The sequence below is a fragment of the Nothoprocta perdicaria genome, unplaced genomic scaffold (genome assembly GCF_003342845.1).
Source record: "Nothoprocta perdicaria isolate Ctin4 unplaced genomic scaffold, notPer1 scaffold_30, whole genome shotgun sequence".
Lineage (NCBI taxonomy): Eukaryota > Metazoa > Chordata > Aves > Tinamiformes > Tinamidae > Nothoprocta > Nothoprocta perdicaria.
The window spans coordinates 2498725-2517445 of NW_020455533.1; the positions used below are offsets into that span (position 1 = coordinate 2498725).

Here is an 18721-nt window from a genome sequence, read left to right on the forward strand (position 1 = left end):
AAAAAAAAAAAAAAAAAAAAAAAGGCACAAACCATCAGCGAGACTCTGGCAACACCTCACTCTCCCTTTGACCTCCTCTTTCATCTTCTGGGGGAAGCAAGCTGCAACCTGAAGTAGAGCAGTTAGTGATAAGAATATATCCTTGATGCACAGTATGAATGATTCAAGACATCTTTTTCTCCAGCCCTGGTCTTTTCGTGTTTCTTTGACTGCTCTCCTCCCTGGTGTGAAAGTGCTTCTCTGATGTCTACCTTAGAGGATGGTTATGAACTCTTTTGATTTGCTCTGTCTGTATGAGCCACAGTTTTATTTTGCTGCATCTTTACACTGGCCATTTTATTGAGCAAAATATATCCTTTCTGCACACAATTCTGTAATTGTGACAATGAGCGTTTCAATTTGGCTACTCTTAGAACACAGCCATTTTCCAGGAGCATCCTTAGCTCTTGACTTTCTTTTCCTTTGTAATCAAGCTCCTCCTTCCACAGGAATCACCAGGGTGTCCTCTTTCCTCTGATGACTTTTGTTATAAAACTGGCATCTCTGTTTTCATCTGTGCTGTCACATCAGTAGAAGCTGTTGGTGCTTGTCCTCTCCTGGGCTCTGGTCTTTTTTATTTTCTTTACAGAGGTTATAAGGAACACTTTCTCCAGATATATTTCTGATTTTTTTTTATCACTTTGTGTATTTTACTAAGTTTTGTCATGTCACATAAAATACCAGCAAAAAAGTATGTTTTTGCATATCTGAATACTAGTTTTGATTTAAGTATTTGGATTTTTTAGTCTGTTTAAAAAAGTATATCTATTCATAAAAATATTTATATATACTGTCTTTATAAATCTGTTAATAAGTTATGATTATATTTGAATATAAATCACTATAAAACTGAAGTTACTCAGTTGTAACATCTTCATTATTTTTAATTTTAATTAACATTTTTGTCCTATTATCAATAGCATTGACAAATGTGCCCTTCCTTTAATTTACTTACCTGTGGGGTAATAAATCAGGAGCTGTCTTTTGATCTAACATTAAAATTTTAGGTTCCACGAGTAAGTTGTTTCTGTGTACACAGCAGGTGAGAGAATATGATGTGCTTATATATACTTTATAAATGCATATATGGTAACATAGCAGAAAACATTCAACTGCTATTATTTTTTTTCCTTGAAGATGTTTTCTATTAAGCTCAAGCTGCTGGAATTACTAGAGTCCATGAGACCCTTAGTGTGTATTAAATAAAGGAAATTACAAACTCCCTTGGTTGTAGAGAATTCTTTAAAAAAAGAAGAGAAAAAGAAAAAAAAAGAGAGAGAGAATCCCAAAGGTTTAGAAACCAGAGTGCAAAGCATTCAAAATCTGTCTAAGGCAAGCCAGAAACTGTAATAACTGTCGTGTTTATCTCAGCAGGGGCATTATTAAGAGACACAGCATGAAGAGGTCACTTTACTGCTTCTTGAAAATGACATACTTCAGTGTTAGTGTTACACTTTCTTTCTTACAACTTCCTTTTCCCTCCCCCATTAGTAACAGTTGTAACAAAATGTATCCCTGGTGAAGAAGCTTCATCATCGCAGGTGACAGATTTTGTTTGTTTTATTTTGTTTTTCCAAATATTAAAGGCTCAGACTGACAGTTTGTTTTTACTCAGGTGGAATGAGAGAACAAAGAGGAGAAAACCTCTGTCTGACACTGCCTACCTAATCCCAGAATATATGATTCATTATTCTGCACAGGATTAAAGGTAAGATTTTTACTGGTGCCTTTTGAAACTCAGCAGGGCAGATATGCTTTACAGAAGGGGGTTTAAAATCCATGATATGTGGCAAAAAGGTTCAAGGGACTAGACAGTTGGGTTTAAATTACCTGGCAAATCTCTCTGTGTTCTACAGTTTGTCTTCTCTCCTGTAAAACAGAGGAAAAAAAAATCTGTAGCTTAGATCTAGAATAAAAGCACTTTCTAAAGCATAGGAGACATAAAAGACATTTTTCTTTAAAGGGAACAATGTATCACTGGTCCAAGTTCAGGGGGAAAAAAGTGGAGAAAATATTTCTGTGTGTATTTGAGCATGTGTATAAAATGTTTTAGGACATCATAAATACACAAATAGATTCAGCTGAAGATAACTGAGCTATTTAAATTCATATCAGTTTTGAGATTGGGTTAAATAAGCATTTGCAAAATCATTCTTAGGTTCTTTGTTCATTCTACATATTGGCTAGTGCTAAATGAGAGACATGGTAGGAATCTTGAAGAAGGCTTGGTTCTTTTTTTTTCATGTTTTTCTCTCTATTGGAAAAGTTTAGATTTTTATGTTTCTTTTTAGAACAGTTTATACAAGGTATATATTCAGATTTTCAGTCAGAGGTCATTCATTGGCTGAGGAGGTGTCGGTAGCTGGAACTTAAAAATGTATTGTGAAATTTCTCCATTTTGTAGCACAAACGTGATTTATAGATTTGTTGATTTTTGTATCACAAACTCTGATTTGTCCTGCAAATTAGACAGCAATTTGCAGCCTGCCTTGGTTATCTATCTTATTCAAGATTTTAGTTGTTAGTAGATGCACTATCTGCATTTTCTCCTCCTTGATTATTTCCCTCTTTTAAATTGTTAACAAATATGTTAATAAGACTGGTCCTCAGTGCCAGGGGCTGTTGTACCTCACTCGGTATCAGCTCCTACCTTCATCTGTTGATGCACAAGATTTCCAACAGTGTATGTTAAAAGAGATGTTTATCATAAAAAGTAGAACAGAAGGTTTTGACCCTTTTATGTGACTCACTGAATTGGGACTACAGCGCATAAGGATAAGAGCAGTTGCAATAATGATTTGCACTCTTTATGAATATGTTGATTTTAGAGATACACCAGCTGGACTCCTTTTCAAGATGCACATATGTGAAATGCACATTCCAGAAACATAACTACAGTTCTGCCTCTATTCAGAAAAAAAAAAAATACATGTATTTTTTTCAATTTGTCAGTATTAATTTTTCACTCATATCTTGATGTTAGTGAAGTTTCAATGCGTTTTTGTCTGGTTACACACTTATGTCTGTCATGACCAGTGTGCTTTCTCTATTTTCAGTTAATTCCAGGGCTTCAATTAGCTAGAGGGCTTTTCTAAACTTTTCTGATGCGGCATGTGACAGGTTAAAGCTGATGTCTGCATGAGTGAACACAGATGCAACAAACTTCTCCTCCCTTCCTGTGTGCTTTGAGGGAAGGCCTTAGGCAACAATAAATCCATATACTCAGCCATGTATAGGGTCAAGAAAACCAGTGCTTTTTGTGTGATGGTCCCAGATGTGCTATGGTCTTAGAAGTGCTTCCACTCACAGCAGCAAAGTCAAACAAACCTCAGCAGAACCGTAGAAAAATAAGAAATGATCAGCTACAGCATTTTGTACTCACTATGTGTTGTTCCTCTTAGTGCAGCACACTGTAAGCTCCCACCACGGCTCCTGGTGACTTCAGTTCAGAGCAATGGCTGCAGACTCCGGTCTAGCCTTGGTCATCATTGTGCCCAGCCTGCTTTAGTTTTTCTTCTTTATGTCGCTAAGAGCTTGCAGGGATAAGGAGTGAGAGCAGGAGGCTAAAGCAGATTTTAACAATCCTTAACTTGCTTGTGGTCTTGCTCTGTAATGGGAAAGAAATGAAAGACTGAAAGACAACTAGAAGGAAGATCTAAACTTTTTCCTTGCTGAGCCACAATGCACTTTCAAAACTACCGTTTGGTTTTGTTTTTAGCACTGCCCACCTGCCATCACATTTGCTATTATGCACAACAATTGCATTATTGGGTTAAAAAATATAGGAGAAATGTGTACCTCGTTCCCTACTGAGTTGCTTATTCTGCTACTGAGTGGAAGCCCTAGAGCTCTCAAGGCAGCAAGTGCTACTGGAAATTTACCACTGTGGCTCTGGTATTTCACGTTTAATCTGAAGATGTGATTGCAGTTTTGATGTATATACTGGTGTTTGGTGCAGTTAGCAAAGACTGTTGCAGGCTCTGTGTAAATATCAGGTAGTCAGTATGTTAGAAAATAAAAGCCTCTTCTTACACTGTACAGTTCAAATTTTCTCATGTTTATTTTGGATTTTTATTTGGATTATTATTTAAAGGCACAACCTCGCTTCCTTCATATCAACTTTTCCACTAACTAGTAGTTTGCTTTAAATCAGTGTTTACTTTAAACACAACGATTAAGCAGCAATAATTTACCAAAATTAAAATTAAACTTTGATAGGCATAGAGCCAAGTAAACACTCTTCAGAAGAAATCCTCTTTGCAGGGAGTACAGACTCCTTTGTTTTAAGAAGATGTGCTGAGAACGTTGAACTATAATGTGAAAGAAATGAGCTTGTAGATAGTGCCTCTGTAAAGTTCATTATTTGAGTTCTGTTGCTACAGCTATGCTATATTCTTAAAGTCGGATTCATACTGTGAAAGCATTTTGGGGCACAACAGGTGATAGGTTCTGCATCAAAGTCTCTGAATATCACATGAGCAACCATATGAACAGCAGCATGAGCTGCTGAACTTGACTTCAATTCCTTATCAGTGTATCCAGGTTTAATCCTGGAACTGGCAGCTGGTAATGACAAGAGTAGTGTTACCTTCTGTTTGCAAAAAGCTCTGGGATTACCTGCACCCTTTAGCTCTCTATGATGTTTAGCCTTGTGGCTTTAACCAAACAAATGTTTTGATGTTCAGTATTTGCAGCCGGGGGAAGTTGCCATCCATCACTATTCATATAATTTCCAAGGCAACTTCAGTGTGAAACTTACTTCAGAAAGAGCAAAAAGGAAACTATGGGAGAATAAACTTTGGTGGTGTGACTGATTCTAAATTCCATTTATATCCTGCAGTCTTCATCCTTTCAGTCTTCTGTCTCCAGTAAAAGGTTGTTCTGTTAATTTTTAACTGCATCACAGGGTTTATAAAGATGGAGACTTTCTCCTGGTAAAGAGCCTTTAGTAAGATGGTTCATGAAATATCTAACAAAGATGAAAATGTAATCATTTGACTTTGCATTTAAAATAATGCACACCCTTCACAGGGATTGCTTTTTAAACTGTTTCCTTCTGTGGTATCACATTTTGAATGCACTCGGTTCCTGATAAGCCAGGCTCATTTGAAATCCTCGGGTGCCTTTTGCTGTGACAAAGGTTTGATAGCTTGGCTTTGGGAAGAGCTTCCCAAATTGTTCCCACAGCTTTCGCTGTGTTTGGTGGACGTTCTCTTTCTGAACAAAACACGCAGGTAGCATTGGCAGAACTGTTTGTGGCAGAACTTGCTGTTGTTACCCTACTCCAACTATTATTCTGTTTCAGAAGTTGCTGAATTCACAGGGTGAAACTATCAATCCCAATCCCTATCAATCAAAACAGTGATTAATTACTTTAATCTTTTATTTGGTCATGCCTGTGTGTTGCTTTGCAAACGCTGCACCATGTCTAGCTATGGCTTCTAGACATTCATTTATGATGGGACTAGCTCTGTGGATGATTTTGAGAGCCTGTTTAGGAGTTTCAGAATCCTAATGAAAAACGTGTGCAGGATGGACTACCTGCTATGTGTGTGTTGCACCTGATGGCGTTAAAAGATCGAGGTTTGTTTTGTTTGATCAGAGAGGCCCTCCTCTCCATTGGAGGCACCTTTGGGCTTTATGGAATTCCATGCACTTTAATTTACCCAAGCACCTCAATGTGATACTGCGTGTCCACTAAACAGTCTAAAGACAAAAGGAAGGAAACCACTCCTTCTAACCCTGTTCCCAGACAGATCACACAGATAGGGAACACGATGGACACCTCAAACACAGCATTATTCAGGTTTTCAGCATGCCAGACTCTATCTGTGTTCCCCTGAAATCTCTGGGAAAGATGTGGAAATCTTGGAATCCTCTGGAAATACTTGCAGCGCCCTAGGTGCGTGCTGAGGGGTGCAGAGCTAGGTGCCTTGCAGCAGCATGAGAAAAGTTTATAGGGGGAAAACTACATTCACGGTAAGGACGCTTTATTTTTATTTCTTTTTTTTAATATTTATATTTATTTTTACTTGTATATTTTTATTTTATTTTAAAGCCTCTCCCCCCTCCCCTTTAGCCTGAACTTGACGAAACTCACTTTTTTCCCTCGCTCCGTGCGCGGCCGCGGCCCCGCGCATGGCGGCCGGCGCGGGGGTGCCGTTAGGACCGTTAACGGCCGCTCCCCACAGCCGGTCCGGTCCGGTCCGGTCGGGCAGCGCGCGGGGCGCCTCGCGCCTCGGCGCCAGTAGGTGGCCGCGACGCGCGTCACGTGACGGGCCCTCCCCGGCCGCGACCGAAGCAGAAGCGGGAGGGAGCGCGGGGCAGCGCGGAGCGGAGCGGCCGCCACGGGGCCCGCGGGACGCAGGAGCGGCGGCAGCAGCGCCCGCCGCCGCCAGGTGAGGCACGGGCGGCCCCGGGGGGGCGGCCCCGCCGGTGCCGCGGCGGCGAGGGCCTCCCGAGGGTCAGGGCTGGGCAGCGGCCGCTCCGCACCCGGGCGTGCGGCCGCGCCTCGACGCCCAGCCCTTGGCTGGGTTCCGTTCTGCTCCGCGGTTGTCAGGTGTTGTCCCAGGAAAAGGCAGGAATTGCTCTGTGCGGGCACAGACGGCGCCTGGGCCGTGCGCGGAGGCCACGATGGCCTCTGTCTAAAATCGACGTGAGGAGACGTTTCTGCATTAGCCACCCGATTGCTGGGCCAGATGGACGCCGGATAAAAGCAACGCTTCGCCAGTCCGCGGAACCGGCCCCTTGGGCTCCAGAGACTGCCGGAGCGTTGCTTTTATTCGGCACACGGGTGTCATAGCCTGCCGGTTGGAGACAGACGGATACCGCGGCCGTGAGGGTCATAGCAGGGTGGAAAAGCGCCAGGTTCGAATCGCGGAGCAGTGGTGGGTGTCAGGCCACCCTCACAAAGGTGACGTCTCCTATGAAGGGCTTCCAGCAGCGCTTTTGGGAGGTTGGATATGCTTTTGTGGTAGGGAACTTGCAGTGACACCCGTTCACAGTTACCCTTGGATATTATCCCATGAGGATCAGTTCAGGAATGATTTGTTAAGTGGGTCAAATAATACCTATTTTTTCCCTATTTAATCTCATTTTATTTTTGACTGATGAGGCAGATCCCTCGGCTTCTGCGTTGTTTCACAGTAAGCTAAAAACGTGGCTTTTGCCGTAGGATTTACGTTAGGCTAATAACCATGTTCACTCTGTTTTTGAAAGAAAGAGCTACTTTGAAAGGGGAAGTCCAGTATATTATATTCAGCGGAAGCTGTTTAAGAAGCCACCTCAGAGGCAGTTCCTTTGTACTAAGAGACTGCATCTATCAAGAGAAAAAAGTTTTGTTGGCTTTCATTAAATGGGTCTATTTAGAAATTCCTTTTCATGTTGATCCAAGTCATGTTGCACTTTGCAGCTACACCTTGTACTGTAAGAGGCAGATCAGATGTATGTTTTGTTATATTCTTCTAGAGAAAAAAGCTTGCACTCATTTACAAGTTGAGTTCTGTTAGTGCGTTTGAAGTATTATATGGTTGAAGTTTTGTTCTGCTTTATGGTATGTTCATTTGAGCATTTGAGTACAATTCTTCATAAAGGAAGAAAAATAAGACTACTAGGCGTGCAGTTCTTTTTTGAAGACCGAGTGCTGTTTAAATTTTTATTATTTTTAAGACCCACCCATACTTGTTGTTCTATTATAGTAGAACATTGTAGCAAGAGGAGGAGATTCTATCTTTTTAGATGCAAATCCATGATCATTTAAATAATGATCTCTTTAGTTCCACAGAGTCCAGTCAGTTCCATTTGAGCAAAATTCTACCATTGCTTATTACCCTTAAATATATTTCACAGTTCTCAGTCATAAGGTTGGCCTATATGATTGTTTTTCAGTCTTAATAGAGAAGTAGAGCACCTTCTCTTTATATAGTAACAAACTGATAGATGTTGAACACTACATAAACTGTATGTTTTGCAAAACATGCAGTAAGCCATGATTCCTGCTGTGGGGCAATTGACGTTCACTGTAGGTAGTGCCCAAAAGGCCACACCATAGGTAAGAGGACACTCTTGTGCGCCAAAAAAATCCAAGCACTTTCATGACATGCTGGAGTTTAAGAAGGGACAGGAAAATTTGTCCTGGGCATGTTCAAAGTCTGCCAGATCACCCTGTGGAAGCAGCGACCGACAGGGTGAGTTTTGGAGCGAGCTGAAGGGAGAGCTCTTTAGTTAAGAGCAGGTCAGGAGCCCGTGACGGGGGTGAGGGGAGGGTTGGAAGAAGTCACGAAGGGGAAGCGAGAAGTGGCACGGTCAAACTGGTTATCAACACGGAAACCAAAACCGCTCGTGATGGGGAGCAGTGGACTGAGGAGAGAGGAAGAGCTGCTGAGGCTGCTGGCTGAATGTGCCCAGAGACACTTTAAACCTGTGTGACTCAAGGAATTGGGTAAGGGGCACGGTTGGGAGCCACCGCTCTGCTCCCAACCTCCGGCTCTTGTGTGGGAATGATATCACTTCCTCCTTTGTGCAAGGATGGAAGAGCCGCTTCCAAGCTGCACTGTTTGTATGTATTCTTGATGGGGAGCAGTTAAGGTTGCAGTTAACTATTTGGTGTGATCACATGTGGGAGATAAACTACAGAAATGTGTTAATATTTGTGAAAGCTATTGCAAATGCACCTTTCTGCAGACTGTTTTTGTGCCAAGATGCAAACCAAGTTTATATGCATGAATGCATATAAACTGACCTGCCTCCTGACCTATGAGTAAGGAAAAGTAGCCTGTAGAGGAGTAACTACCACATAGCCATGGAATTTTAAAAGTGAGTGAGCAGACAGTTTTAGAAGTAGAAAGTATTTTTCTCTGTATTTGTACTTGCTCATGTTTTTCCTTCAATTTTCTTTAAAATTCTTAGGAAGACGGTCAGTTTGTTTAAATTTTCTTATAGGCAAGTGTCTTCTAGTGCCCAAATCATTTACACAAGCTGCTGTCATTAGTTCTTCTATTTTCTTGTCGTTGAACTGCCTGGTTTCAGGCAATTCCTCTTAACTCCTCTGGATATAATAGAGGAAAATGGCAGCACAGGCTCCAGATCCTTTGAGCCTTTCCAGATTTCAGAAGTCTCTGCAGGTAGCAAGTTACAAGAACTAAAGTTTCTTCCAGCTTAACGTAGAATTTACAAGTTTTTTTTTATGGAACAGAAGTCTCTAAACATCCTAAAACAGCACACAAAGTCTTACAGGAATAATCATTTTTGATAAGAACCACTTTTCACTCTGTGTTAATTAGAGAAAACCTCCATAACTGAAGATGTAATGGTAGGTAAATGCTCAGGTGGTTGTAAGGGACCTGAGAAGGTTGAAGTGATCCTTGTAACCTGTATTTGTACTGGTGGATGTGCACATGCAAGAGAAGGTTTGCATGTGTAAAACAGCATGCAGGGAAATACGTGAATTCATGTGATTTTACATATTTGGACTAAGCTAGTCTTAGCTCACTGTGCACAGACTGAGGAAGCAGTTAGTTGTAAGTGGCTGCGAAAATGGAGGTGTTAGTTTTGCTGTGAGCTTTAATCAATTCATTGCATGGTGGCTGCTCCCCCAGCTCTTCATTTTTAGCTGATTTGGTAACAATGTGTCAGCAATCGGTGCCACTGCTGTCCCTGGAGTCTATTCCTACTTCCTTGCAGGATGAAATGGCAAGATACTGTTAAGCTACACCTGGCATGTATTTTAGTATGAAGGAACCACTGTTGGGTAGATTTAACATCTTTAAAAATTCTTTTATATAAATAAGTGTTGTTTAAAGTACTCATTTTTTTCTCTCCTTTTTTTTTTTTTTTTTTTTTTTTTCCCCCTTCAGCACGCTGGAAACAGTAAACTTTTGATTAAAAAAAAAAATGCCCAGAAAGAATATAGACTATGGAGTGCTGCCCGAGTATGAGAAAAGCCAGATCAAAAGGACCCTGGAGCTGGGAACTGTCATGACAGTGTTCAGCCTTAAGAAGAGTAATCCAGAGAGAAGGACTATTCAAGTCATAATGGAAACCAGGCAGGTAGCGTGGAGCAAGACAGCTGACAAGATTGAAGGATTCTGTGAGTATTTGTGAAGTGTATCTCACCTCGGAATTACTGATAGATTAATGTAGTTGTCAAGCATCGATCTAAGGATGATTTGTGTTAACATAATGATGCTTTTGGCTGAAAAGGATTTGAGAACTTCCTGGGAATATTCTGAACTGTTGCAGAAGGTGAAGAATTTTCCATGGCTCACTGGGTATTTAGATAACAGTGTATTTATGTTAATAACATGCTTTTCCCCTGTACTCTGCTCTCCAAGTTTTCATCTTTGAGGCTGATGCCACTTGTGTTCTGTGTGAGTAATGTTACTAAGCAGAGCTCTTCTGCATCATCATGCATCAAGTTGTTTTGGGGGATTAAGACTTTTTTATTCCTCCTGTCTTCAAAAAGACAAAGCCCCAAATTCAAGATTATTGAGTTATAATTTCTATATTCTTAAGGAATTTGCTCTTATAGGGTAGCAGTTACTACCAAGGAGCTGCTGGAAAGTGTCCATGGCTTCTCAGGAGGAAGTTGTGAGATATGAGAGATGTTTTAAAAGGGCCTGCAGTCTCTATAGTTCGTATCTAAATTAGGGAAAACTGTTATTTGTAACATTATGGGAGACTAGAAAAGGACCAGAAATCTACATGAGCCTGCTTAAGTTTCAGGGAAGAATAAAGTGAAACTAATTTTCAGTTTTTAGCAAACATGGTTGATGTCAAAGCAAGCTCAGCTTGCAGTTCAGGAGATGTGTAGTGTTATAATTGTAAAATTATATTTACTGTGCTTGCGTATGACTGTATGTAAACTATTGTTTTCCAGACATGATCTTAGCAATCCATTGCTAAATGGCTTTTGCGTTTAATAAAGCAGTTTAATTGCTTGCCTGAGTTGCCAGAATCATTTAGTGGTTAGCCACAGCTAAAATAAAAAGCTTGGTGCTGAGGAACTAGGGTTGTTTGGATCAAGAAATTGTGATAAGGAATTGGAGGAGGGGGTGTTTGGAGGTGGAGAACTGGGAAGGCTGGGCAGGTGTTTTGCGCTGAGAGAGTAAAAACTATGTTGAAAAACCTACAGAGATAAGACTAGAATTCATTGTGCAGAGACTGATTTCTGTGAGAAGCAAGTTGATCGAGTGCTGGGAAAAAAAAAGAGGATTACAACATGAGAAAATTGAGACTAGTTAAAGGGAAAACTATTACAAGTAGTAAATCTTCAGTTGCTAGAGTTTCCATTGGATCCTGTTGCATTCATTGCACAATGGGACTAGGACAGGACTTGTCAAGAAATGAAGGACTGGATTATCTATAGGATAAAGATTTGATGATGAGCAGTATTCTGAGGAAAAGCAAACAGGGTTGGGCACACTGGATTGTAATCTTGCTGTGCCCTGGTTTCCTGTGTTTATAATGAGGGTAATTATCCCTTCCTATGGTGATGCGTATGAATGTAAGGCCGATACTGGTTCTGATATGCTCAGATCCCAGAGAGGCTTGCCAAAGAAAAGTTCTGTAAGGAAATGGATAATTCAATCATGAGAGCATTGAACTAGGCAAATAAAGCCTGAGGTGACACCCTGAACAATAAGTTTAAAACAAAATGGAAAATGACTGTCATTAAGTGAAGGGCACATTAGAGTCCTTTTAGAAAAAAAACAAAACAAAAAACCATGGCACAATGATTTGTGTAAGGGACCAGCTTTGTGTAAGCTGTACAGGCTCCGCATTCCAGATTTCAGGTTAAACTTTTTTCCAGGGATTGACTTTTATACTAATCTTTTGTTAAAGCTTCCTAGGTTTGTGTGTGTTTGTGCGTATGTATATGATTAGTAGTAAGGCTTCCCAGTTAAAGTTTGCTTTATCCATATATTTAAAAACTTCTACAAAAAAAAAAAAAAAGAAGAAAATCAAGTTTTACATCTGGGTAGTTCATCAGTTCATCCTTACACAAGCAGTCATTACCAAAATGGAGAATATTACTTTATGCTCGTGATTTGGGCAAAGGATTGTTGGCCTCTTTCCCCATAAATTCTACTTCCGTAGTAGTTATTCTAATTCAGCAAACTTTTAAGTGACCTTTATAACAGTGGAAGCGTCAGATCTGAGAATATCTCTTACTGTAAAGGATGAATATGCAAAATACTGTTTTGTTTTAAAAAGCAAAGAAGCCTTCCAAAACCAAGGACATATTTTGCAGGCAATGTTTTAAAATATGTTGTGAACACTTGTTACAGTTCATATCTGATCTAAATTATGTCTGATCTACTTAAAATGAAAGTCAGTGCAGCTTTAACTTGCTGACTGTGTTTTTGCTGAAGAGGAAGGAAATCTTGTTTTTTTTTTAAAAAAATTGCTATTCTTTGGACTCAGATTTCCATTTTGCTTGGAGAATGGGAAAATTGTGGATCTGAACCTTTCATGTCTGATAATTAAATGAATGAGCTAGAAGACAAGTTGCTTATATTTTGTGCTAGGAGAAAAATGGGATATATTGACTTTGAAAAATAAATACCTCACAGATTTGAAATACATAGTTTTAGTGGCTAAGTACACAGAATTAAAATCTCTCATAATATTTTTGTTTGATATGCAGTGTTTTAATACTGAGGAGAGTTGTGTAAGGACTAATTAGTGATGTGATTTTAATGGTTGCTGTTTCCCCATGCTGCAGTCTGGTAAGAATTAATATTAAATATGGGTGGGAGAGTAAAACTGTTTCCTGTTGTGTATGCAGTTTTAACTTGAGTTTGACAACTGCTCTTTTAGAGTAGGCAGAAAACTGAATGTTTTCACCCTCTAGGGGGTTTGTGTTTCTAAATCGAACAGTGAGAAGACAAAATTCTTAAGTTTTGGGATGCAAAAACGACTGTTAATAGAGAGGATGGAGATTGGGTTTCATAACTTACTGTGATTCTCTGGCAATGAGAATTGCCAGACATCCTCTGCCTTGTCCTCCTGATCTAGCCCAGGATACCCTTGGCTGCCCTTGCTGGAGGGCCATGTTCACCACCAGGATCCCAACCTCTCTGCAAAGCTGCTTCCTAGCTAGTCGTCCTGGCACATACTGGTGCACAGAGCCGTTCTTTCCCAAGTGCAGAACTTTGCTTTTCCCTTCGCTGAGCATTGAGGTTCCTGTCTGCCCATTTCTCCAACCTGTTGAGGTCCCTGTGTGTGTGGGACCAGCAGCACGACCATTTGGTGTCCAGCCCATCTTCCATGTTTCATAGCATCTGCAATAGTGAGCTGTTTCTGCTCTAGGGATAACCTAGTGCAGAACCGCCTGCAGATCATTGACCCATAGGTGGTGTTGACCACTGAGTTACTAGATTTGTAATTGAAGAACTCCAGATTCTCGTGGCTGTAGCAGAGCTAACCTGACCTTTGCTTTATCAACACATCACACAAGGAAGCTTTAGTTTCCTGATAGAATTGATTTACTTGTTTAATTTGTAATAGATGCTTTTTTTTTTTTTCAGAAACTAATTTACTCATGCTAGATATTTATCTGTAAAGCTGTAACTTACACATATATGAATCTAAATTTGCAGTGTATTGTTTGTCATGCCACTTCCTTACTGTTCTGCTATGTGTCTTTCATTCCTTTCTTTTTCTCTGCAGCTGTGTGTGGTGACCATCAGGTGACGCTCCATGGTGTTTTTCCACCCCTCTGAATTGTCACCAACTGCACAAAACCTGTGGGTTCCACATTCCTGGGATATCTGGGGGTCATTTCTGCCTCTGTGCCAGCTACTTTTGCTGAGCTACCAAATAGCTCAAGCAATTGTAATGTTGTAAGGGCGTTAGCAGTGGAGGACCTACAGGAGAGCACTGAGGGAACGGGTGAAGCAAGGGGTGGCCAGGAGAAGGACCTACTTCAGAAAGACCTACTTCACTCTGCTAGGTGACAGTCTGTGGAACCACTACCCGCTGACTTGCATTTTATTTCAATTCTACGAAATAAAGCCCCTCAAAAAAGAAAAGGCCACCCAAATTTCCTTGTGTTATGATACATGTACTAATGTGTACATGAGTAAAGTAAGGCCCCAAGAAGTTACACTGTCCTTGTGGAGCAGGTAGCCCATAAGATGTAAATCTTCAGGAGGCTGATCCGTCACAGGCAATTTATTCTGCATCAGAAGGGAAGTCCTTTAAGGAGAATTGTAAGGGAAAGTTTTGTGGCAAATAAGAGCCTGATTAGTCAGTGGAAACCTTGCAAATTTCTGCATTGCTTCCATGCATCCCTGTAGTTTTATTTATAATCTGATGAGTCACAACTTTGAGAATTTATTCTCTGAGAAGACAATGGTGTCTTCACTGAATGTGCAAATACATGTTTCTCTGTAATAAATCCATACAAATTTCAAGGAAGGTTCTACTGAGGATTTGAGATTAATATTCCATTTCTGATTTCCTAAGAATTTTTGCATTTAAGGTGAAGACCACATTTTGTAGAAATGAGTTGAACCATATTTTAATCTCTTACTCTTTAGGCAATTAAGGTGACCTAGCCTTTTGACATCCTTAATTTATTGCAAAATGCTGGATGGAAAAATCTACCTACCTTTTTGTTGTGTGAACATACAACAAGAAGCAGGTTTAAGATTTGGAGAGCATTGTTTAAAAAATTAGTCACAATGCATCAGCTGTTGTTTCTGTTTATAGACTGAGAGTTTAGGACACAGGCAAGGTTGAAGGACAAAAGTGGGTGGATGTGTTGGGATTAGTTTATTCAGAATTTTTTTTCTCCCAGAGGATAGAATACCCATGTTCGGGAATGACTGAGTTTTGGACTTGTAATTAATCTAAAGACGGGACTACTAAATACAGGAATAATGGCTATTTAAATTGATTTTCTTAATGCTAATGATATGCCCTAGTACAATGGGCAGTTGCAGCTTTTTCTTTCCACAGTACAGACCTACATTATGGCAGTGAGTCTATCTTATACTTTCTATTTTCAACTTTAATTAGAAAGATACAAGAAGTGCACAATATTTTATTTTGGGATTAACAGGACCTGTTAATTTCCATTCTTTCTCTCTCTGATTTTTTTTTTCTGTTAATTTCTTTTCAGAAGTTTGTAGAACAAAATGACTGCCAATTTTTTTAATGTGGTGGGCAGCTCAAATTTGCTTAGTGTTACTAATACTTCGTTTGGCCTATGAAAATAGAAGGAATTGTCCAAGATTGTGCAGATCACTTGAGATTTTCATCCTGCTTAAAAGAGAATATTTTACTGAATTTGTCCTCTATAATATGCTGAAAAACTCTCCAAAAACATAAGGGGAGTTTTCATGCTTCAAGCGTGAGTTAAGAAAGAGTGAACTGAAATGAAGAACCGAGCAAGTTCGTATAGAAACTATGGGGGCTGCTCTGTTGTTTCCAGATCTGCAAGGCTACACAATGTTCACATTTTCATATTGAGATTTATTGCCAAGTACGAATTGTATTTCTGCAAAATGTTGCACCTGGATGTTTTAAAATCAAGCTGGAGGCTGCAATGGGCCTGTTATGTAACAGCTGGGTAGCAGGAGCAGATCAGGCCACATGGTGACAGTTCATGTAATGGCAGCCTCATGCCTGCTGCCATAAGTGAAGCTGTCCTAGATAAAAGCAGGGTGTTTATTTAATTAAGACTGTCTTATTTTGTGAATTTTATACTGCATTATGTTTTTCCCAAAATTTAATTTTGCAAATTTCATTTTTAAAATCCTTGCTAAGACCATCTGAGAGAGAAAAAAAAAAAAAGTTGAAATTATTCAAAGTATCTGAAATGCAAAAGGATGCACAGAGCCAAACACCTAAGCAGCTGTTTATGGAGGTGTTTCACATAATTAAACATAGGTGATGGATTCTCTTTTTTCAAAAGGCTAACCAGCTAAGTCATTTAATTAGTATTTTTTTTAAATATATATAATGGCAGTATGAATTAGCTGTTTATTTTTATTATTTTCTATCAGTTTAGGGAAGCCAAAGTAAACACTTATGGCATCTGTACCTTTCTGGGAGAAATAGTGGATGTTTGCATATTCTCCTGCAGAGAAGTGTCAAATGCTGCTGCTCGCAGTGTGAACGGCAGCCTTGACACTGCTGGTTTCTGAATGTAACAACTTTTTGCTTTTCCTGTTATTACTTTTTTATGCCTGAATTTCCTTGCTGTATCAGACATGAACCAGTAAATAAGAGTTAACTCATGCTGAACACTAAGCTCAGATTTTATCCTTTTCTTTCCCTTTTGTATTCTGAAATACAGTAGAAATAACGTGTCTTTGCAAAAGTGAATTCACTTTTTTCTCTTTGTAGAGTACCTCTTCAAAGAGACCTTTTTTCACCCTTTTTCTGTTTTGAAACTGATACAGCTCAGGTCTTACTCAGGGGATCTTTGTTCTCTGTGTGCAAGTCTTCAGCTGAGTATTTAGAGCTTGGTTTCTGCGGTCAAATGAAGAAATGAACATGTGTGGCCCTTGGCTGTTTTCAAATGACTTCTTCTCTTCAGCAGCTCAGGTCTGCAGGGAGCAGGGCAGGCTTTGGAACACCAAATTTCCTGTCCCAGCCAGGCAATGAACTGGGGGAAAAGCCCCTTTTGTTTAATTTTAAGATTTTGTGTGTGTGTGTATATATATATATCCAAAATTACTTTATCCTTATTTTGTGAAGTTATTTTCATTTTTTTAGTATGAGTTATTCAGTTATTAGTACCAATAGCTATTTGTGATGGCCTCCCATCATACTGGAAAGGGCTTTATGTTGTTGCTCTGCTGAAAAAAAATGGTTGAATTTTGTTAAATTTTTAATTATAGCAATAATATATATAGTAATTATAGCTGCTATGATGGTAATTTTTTACTGCTGTATGTGACAGGTTCTGTGACTTGATTACCAGGTCAAAGCCACCCTGTGGTTTTTAATGGACTGCTTTTCTGAAGCTCTTTTCAGCCCCACAGCTAATTCCCTGGAGGACCCCTTGGAATTGGAGTCTTGATGCTCTCTCAAGATGTACCCGTTTGCATGTTGCAGCCTCATTACTCTGCATTTTCAGCTATTTTTGTAGCTAACTTGTAATGACTTGCTTGGCCCACCGAATGTCTCAGTGAATTTCAGTTTGCCCAAGTTGAATCATTTTTCCATATCCCATCTGTACTCATGGGCTAGGGGAGATTTTTGCCTTCACGTGACCAAACCCTCCTCTCAGAGGAGCCTCACCTGCTTCCTTTGCAGTTGCCCAAGCTCTGTATTTTCAATGCTGCTTTGAATAAAGCAGGCTGATAAGGTCCACCTTGTCATTAGCCGCTGGATAGCGAATCCCCAGCTTTGCAGAAGTGAGAATGGAGCCCTTGTCCTCACTAGTCACCCGCAGTGCATCTGCAAAGGAAACGACAGGTTCTCGTCGCTTAAGGGGAACTCATTTGCACGTAGCTCAAGTGTCACAGTTCAGTTTCTGCCTTTCCAAACTGAAAGCGTTGGAACATTTTGTAATGTAAGTTGTTGGGGGGTAAAAAGAAAAGGATTCTGCAAGGGAGCTCTTGTGTAAAATGTTACTGTGTAGACACAAAGGATGATATGAATGTATGCATATAGAGAGTTCCCCCTGTGTGTCAGTCTGCACCACTTAGGTGATCAGAGGCCTTTGTTTTTCTCGCTGAAATATTACCAGCAGTTTCCCTTTAGCTTTCTTGGGACTGTTGTTGAAAATACCCGATGAAGCACATAGTGCTCATGGCCTGATTTCTGACTCTGTAAGACCCCTTGAATCTCTCTGCAGGTTTTTGCTTCTCCTCCTCCATTAAATCCATAATCTAAAGTTTGACATAGGCCTAGTTTAGGGCCACAGACACTGATAAACTCCCGTGGATTTTGAGTTGGTGCCTTCTCTTGCAGCACTCTGTGAAATAGTCTGTAATGTTACTCTCAGTCCTCTGTTGTGCTGTTTAGGAGGACTGTTCTGTCAAGGATAACTTGCTCAGTTCATAGCCTGTAAAGCTTTCTGGCTTCACTGCATTTATATATGATCTGCATGACTCTCCAGCTTCGAATTACCTGACTGGAATGAAGTTATCTATGCAAAAATGTACTCTGCAGTTAACTTCCACGTGCCCTTTGAGGTAGCTGAATTGGTTAGTGCTAAGCAGGCTCAGCTTCCTAACGCAGGGGCTCTGGTTGCTGAATGTTTTGCTGCTGCCAGGGTGGGCATTGCCTGACTGCAGGCACTAGGCAGAAGCAGAACTTGCTCGCCTGGAGGAGCCACGTGGATTTTTTCCAGTTGAAAGTGTTTTATGCAGCATGGTATTGCTGCATAAAAGTGTTTGCAGTTCTCCTGCTCATGTCACTCTCTGTCTGGGCTCACCTTATGCTGTGTCTGCTGCTTAGCCTGAAAAACACCTTTTGTAATGGAATCCAAGTTGTTTTACCATCTGCCTCTGAGTCTAAGTGCAAGAAAGGTACTAGTAATTCATACTTAAAACAGTGTGACTAAATGTGATTTCTGTTGTGAGGTTGTTTGAATAGAGTTCAACAGAGATATTGAGGATGAAAAGTTTATTGCAAAATTTGAGGCAGTAAAGTGCTCTGGGAGGTGCTCTGAAAGGCACTAAGCAATTAATCCATGCAGTTTTTGGCAAGCAGCGCTGTA

At 40.2% G+C, this 18721-nt stretch overlaps 1 protein-coding gene across 1 annotated transcript in view; it reads left to right on the forward strand.

Moving 5' to 3' along the window:
• The first annotated feature begins 9925 nt into the window (after positions 1–9925).
• Positions 9926–18721, forward strand: part of PLCG2 (phospholipase C gamma 2) — a 45622-nt gene continuing 36826 nt past the window's right edge. The window contains exon 1 of the mRNA XM_026042365.1: positions 9926–10126. Coding sequence (XP_025898150.1) covers positions 9931–10126 — 196 coding nt within the window. The 5' untranslated portion in view covers positions 9926–9930. The remainder of the gene's footprint in view (positions 10127–18721) is intronic.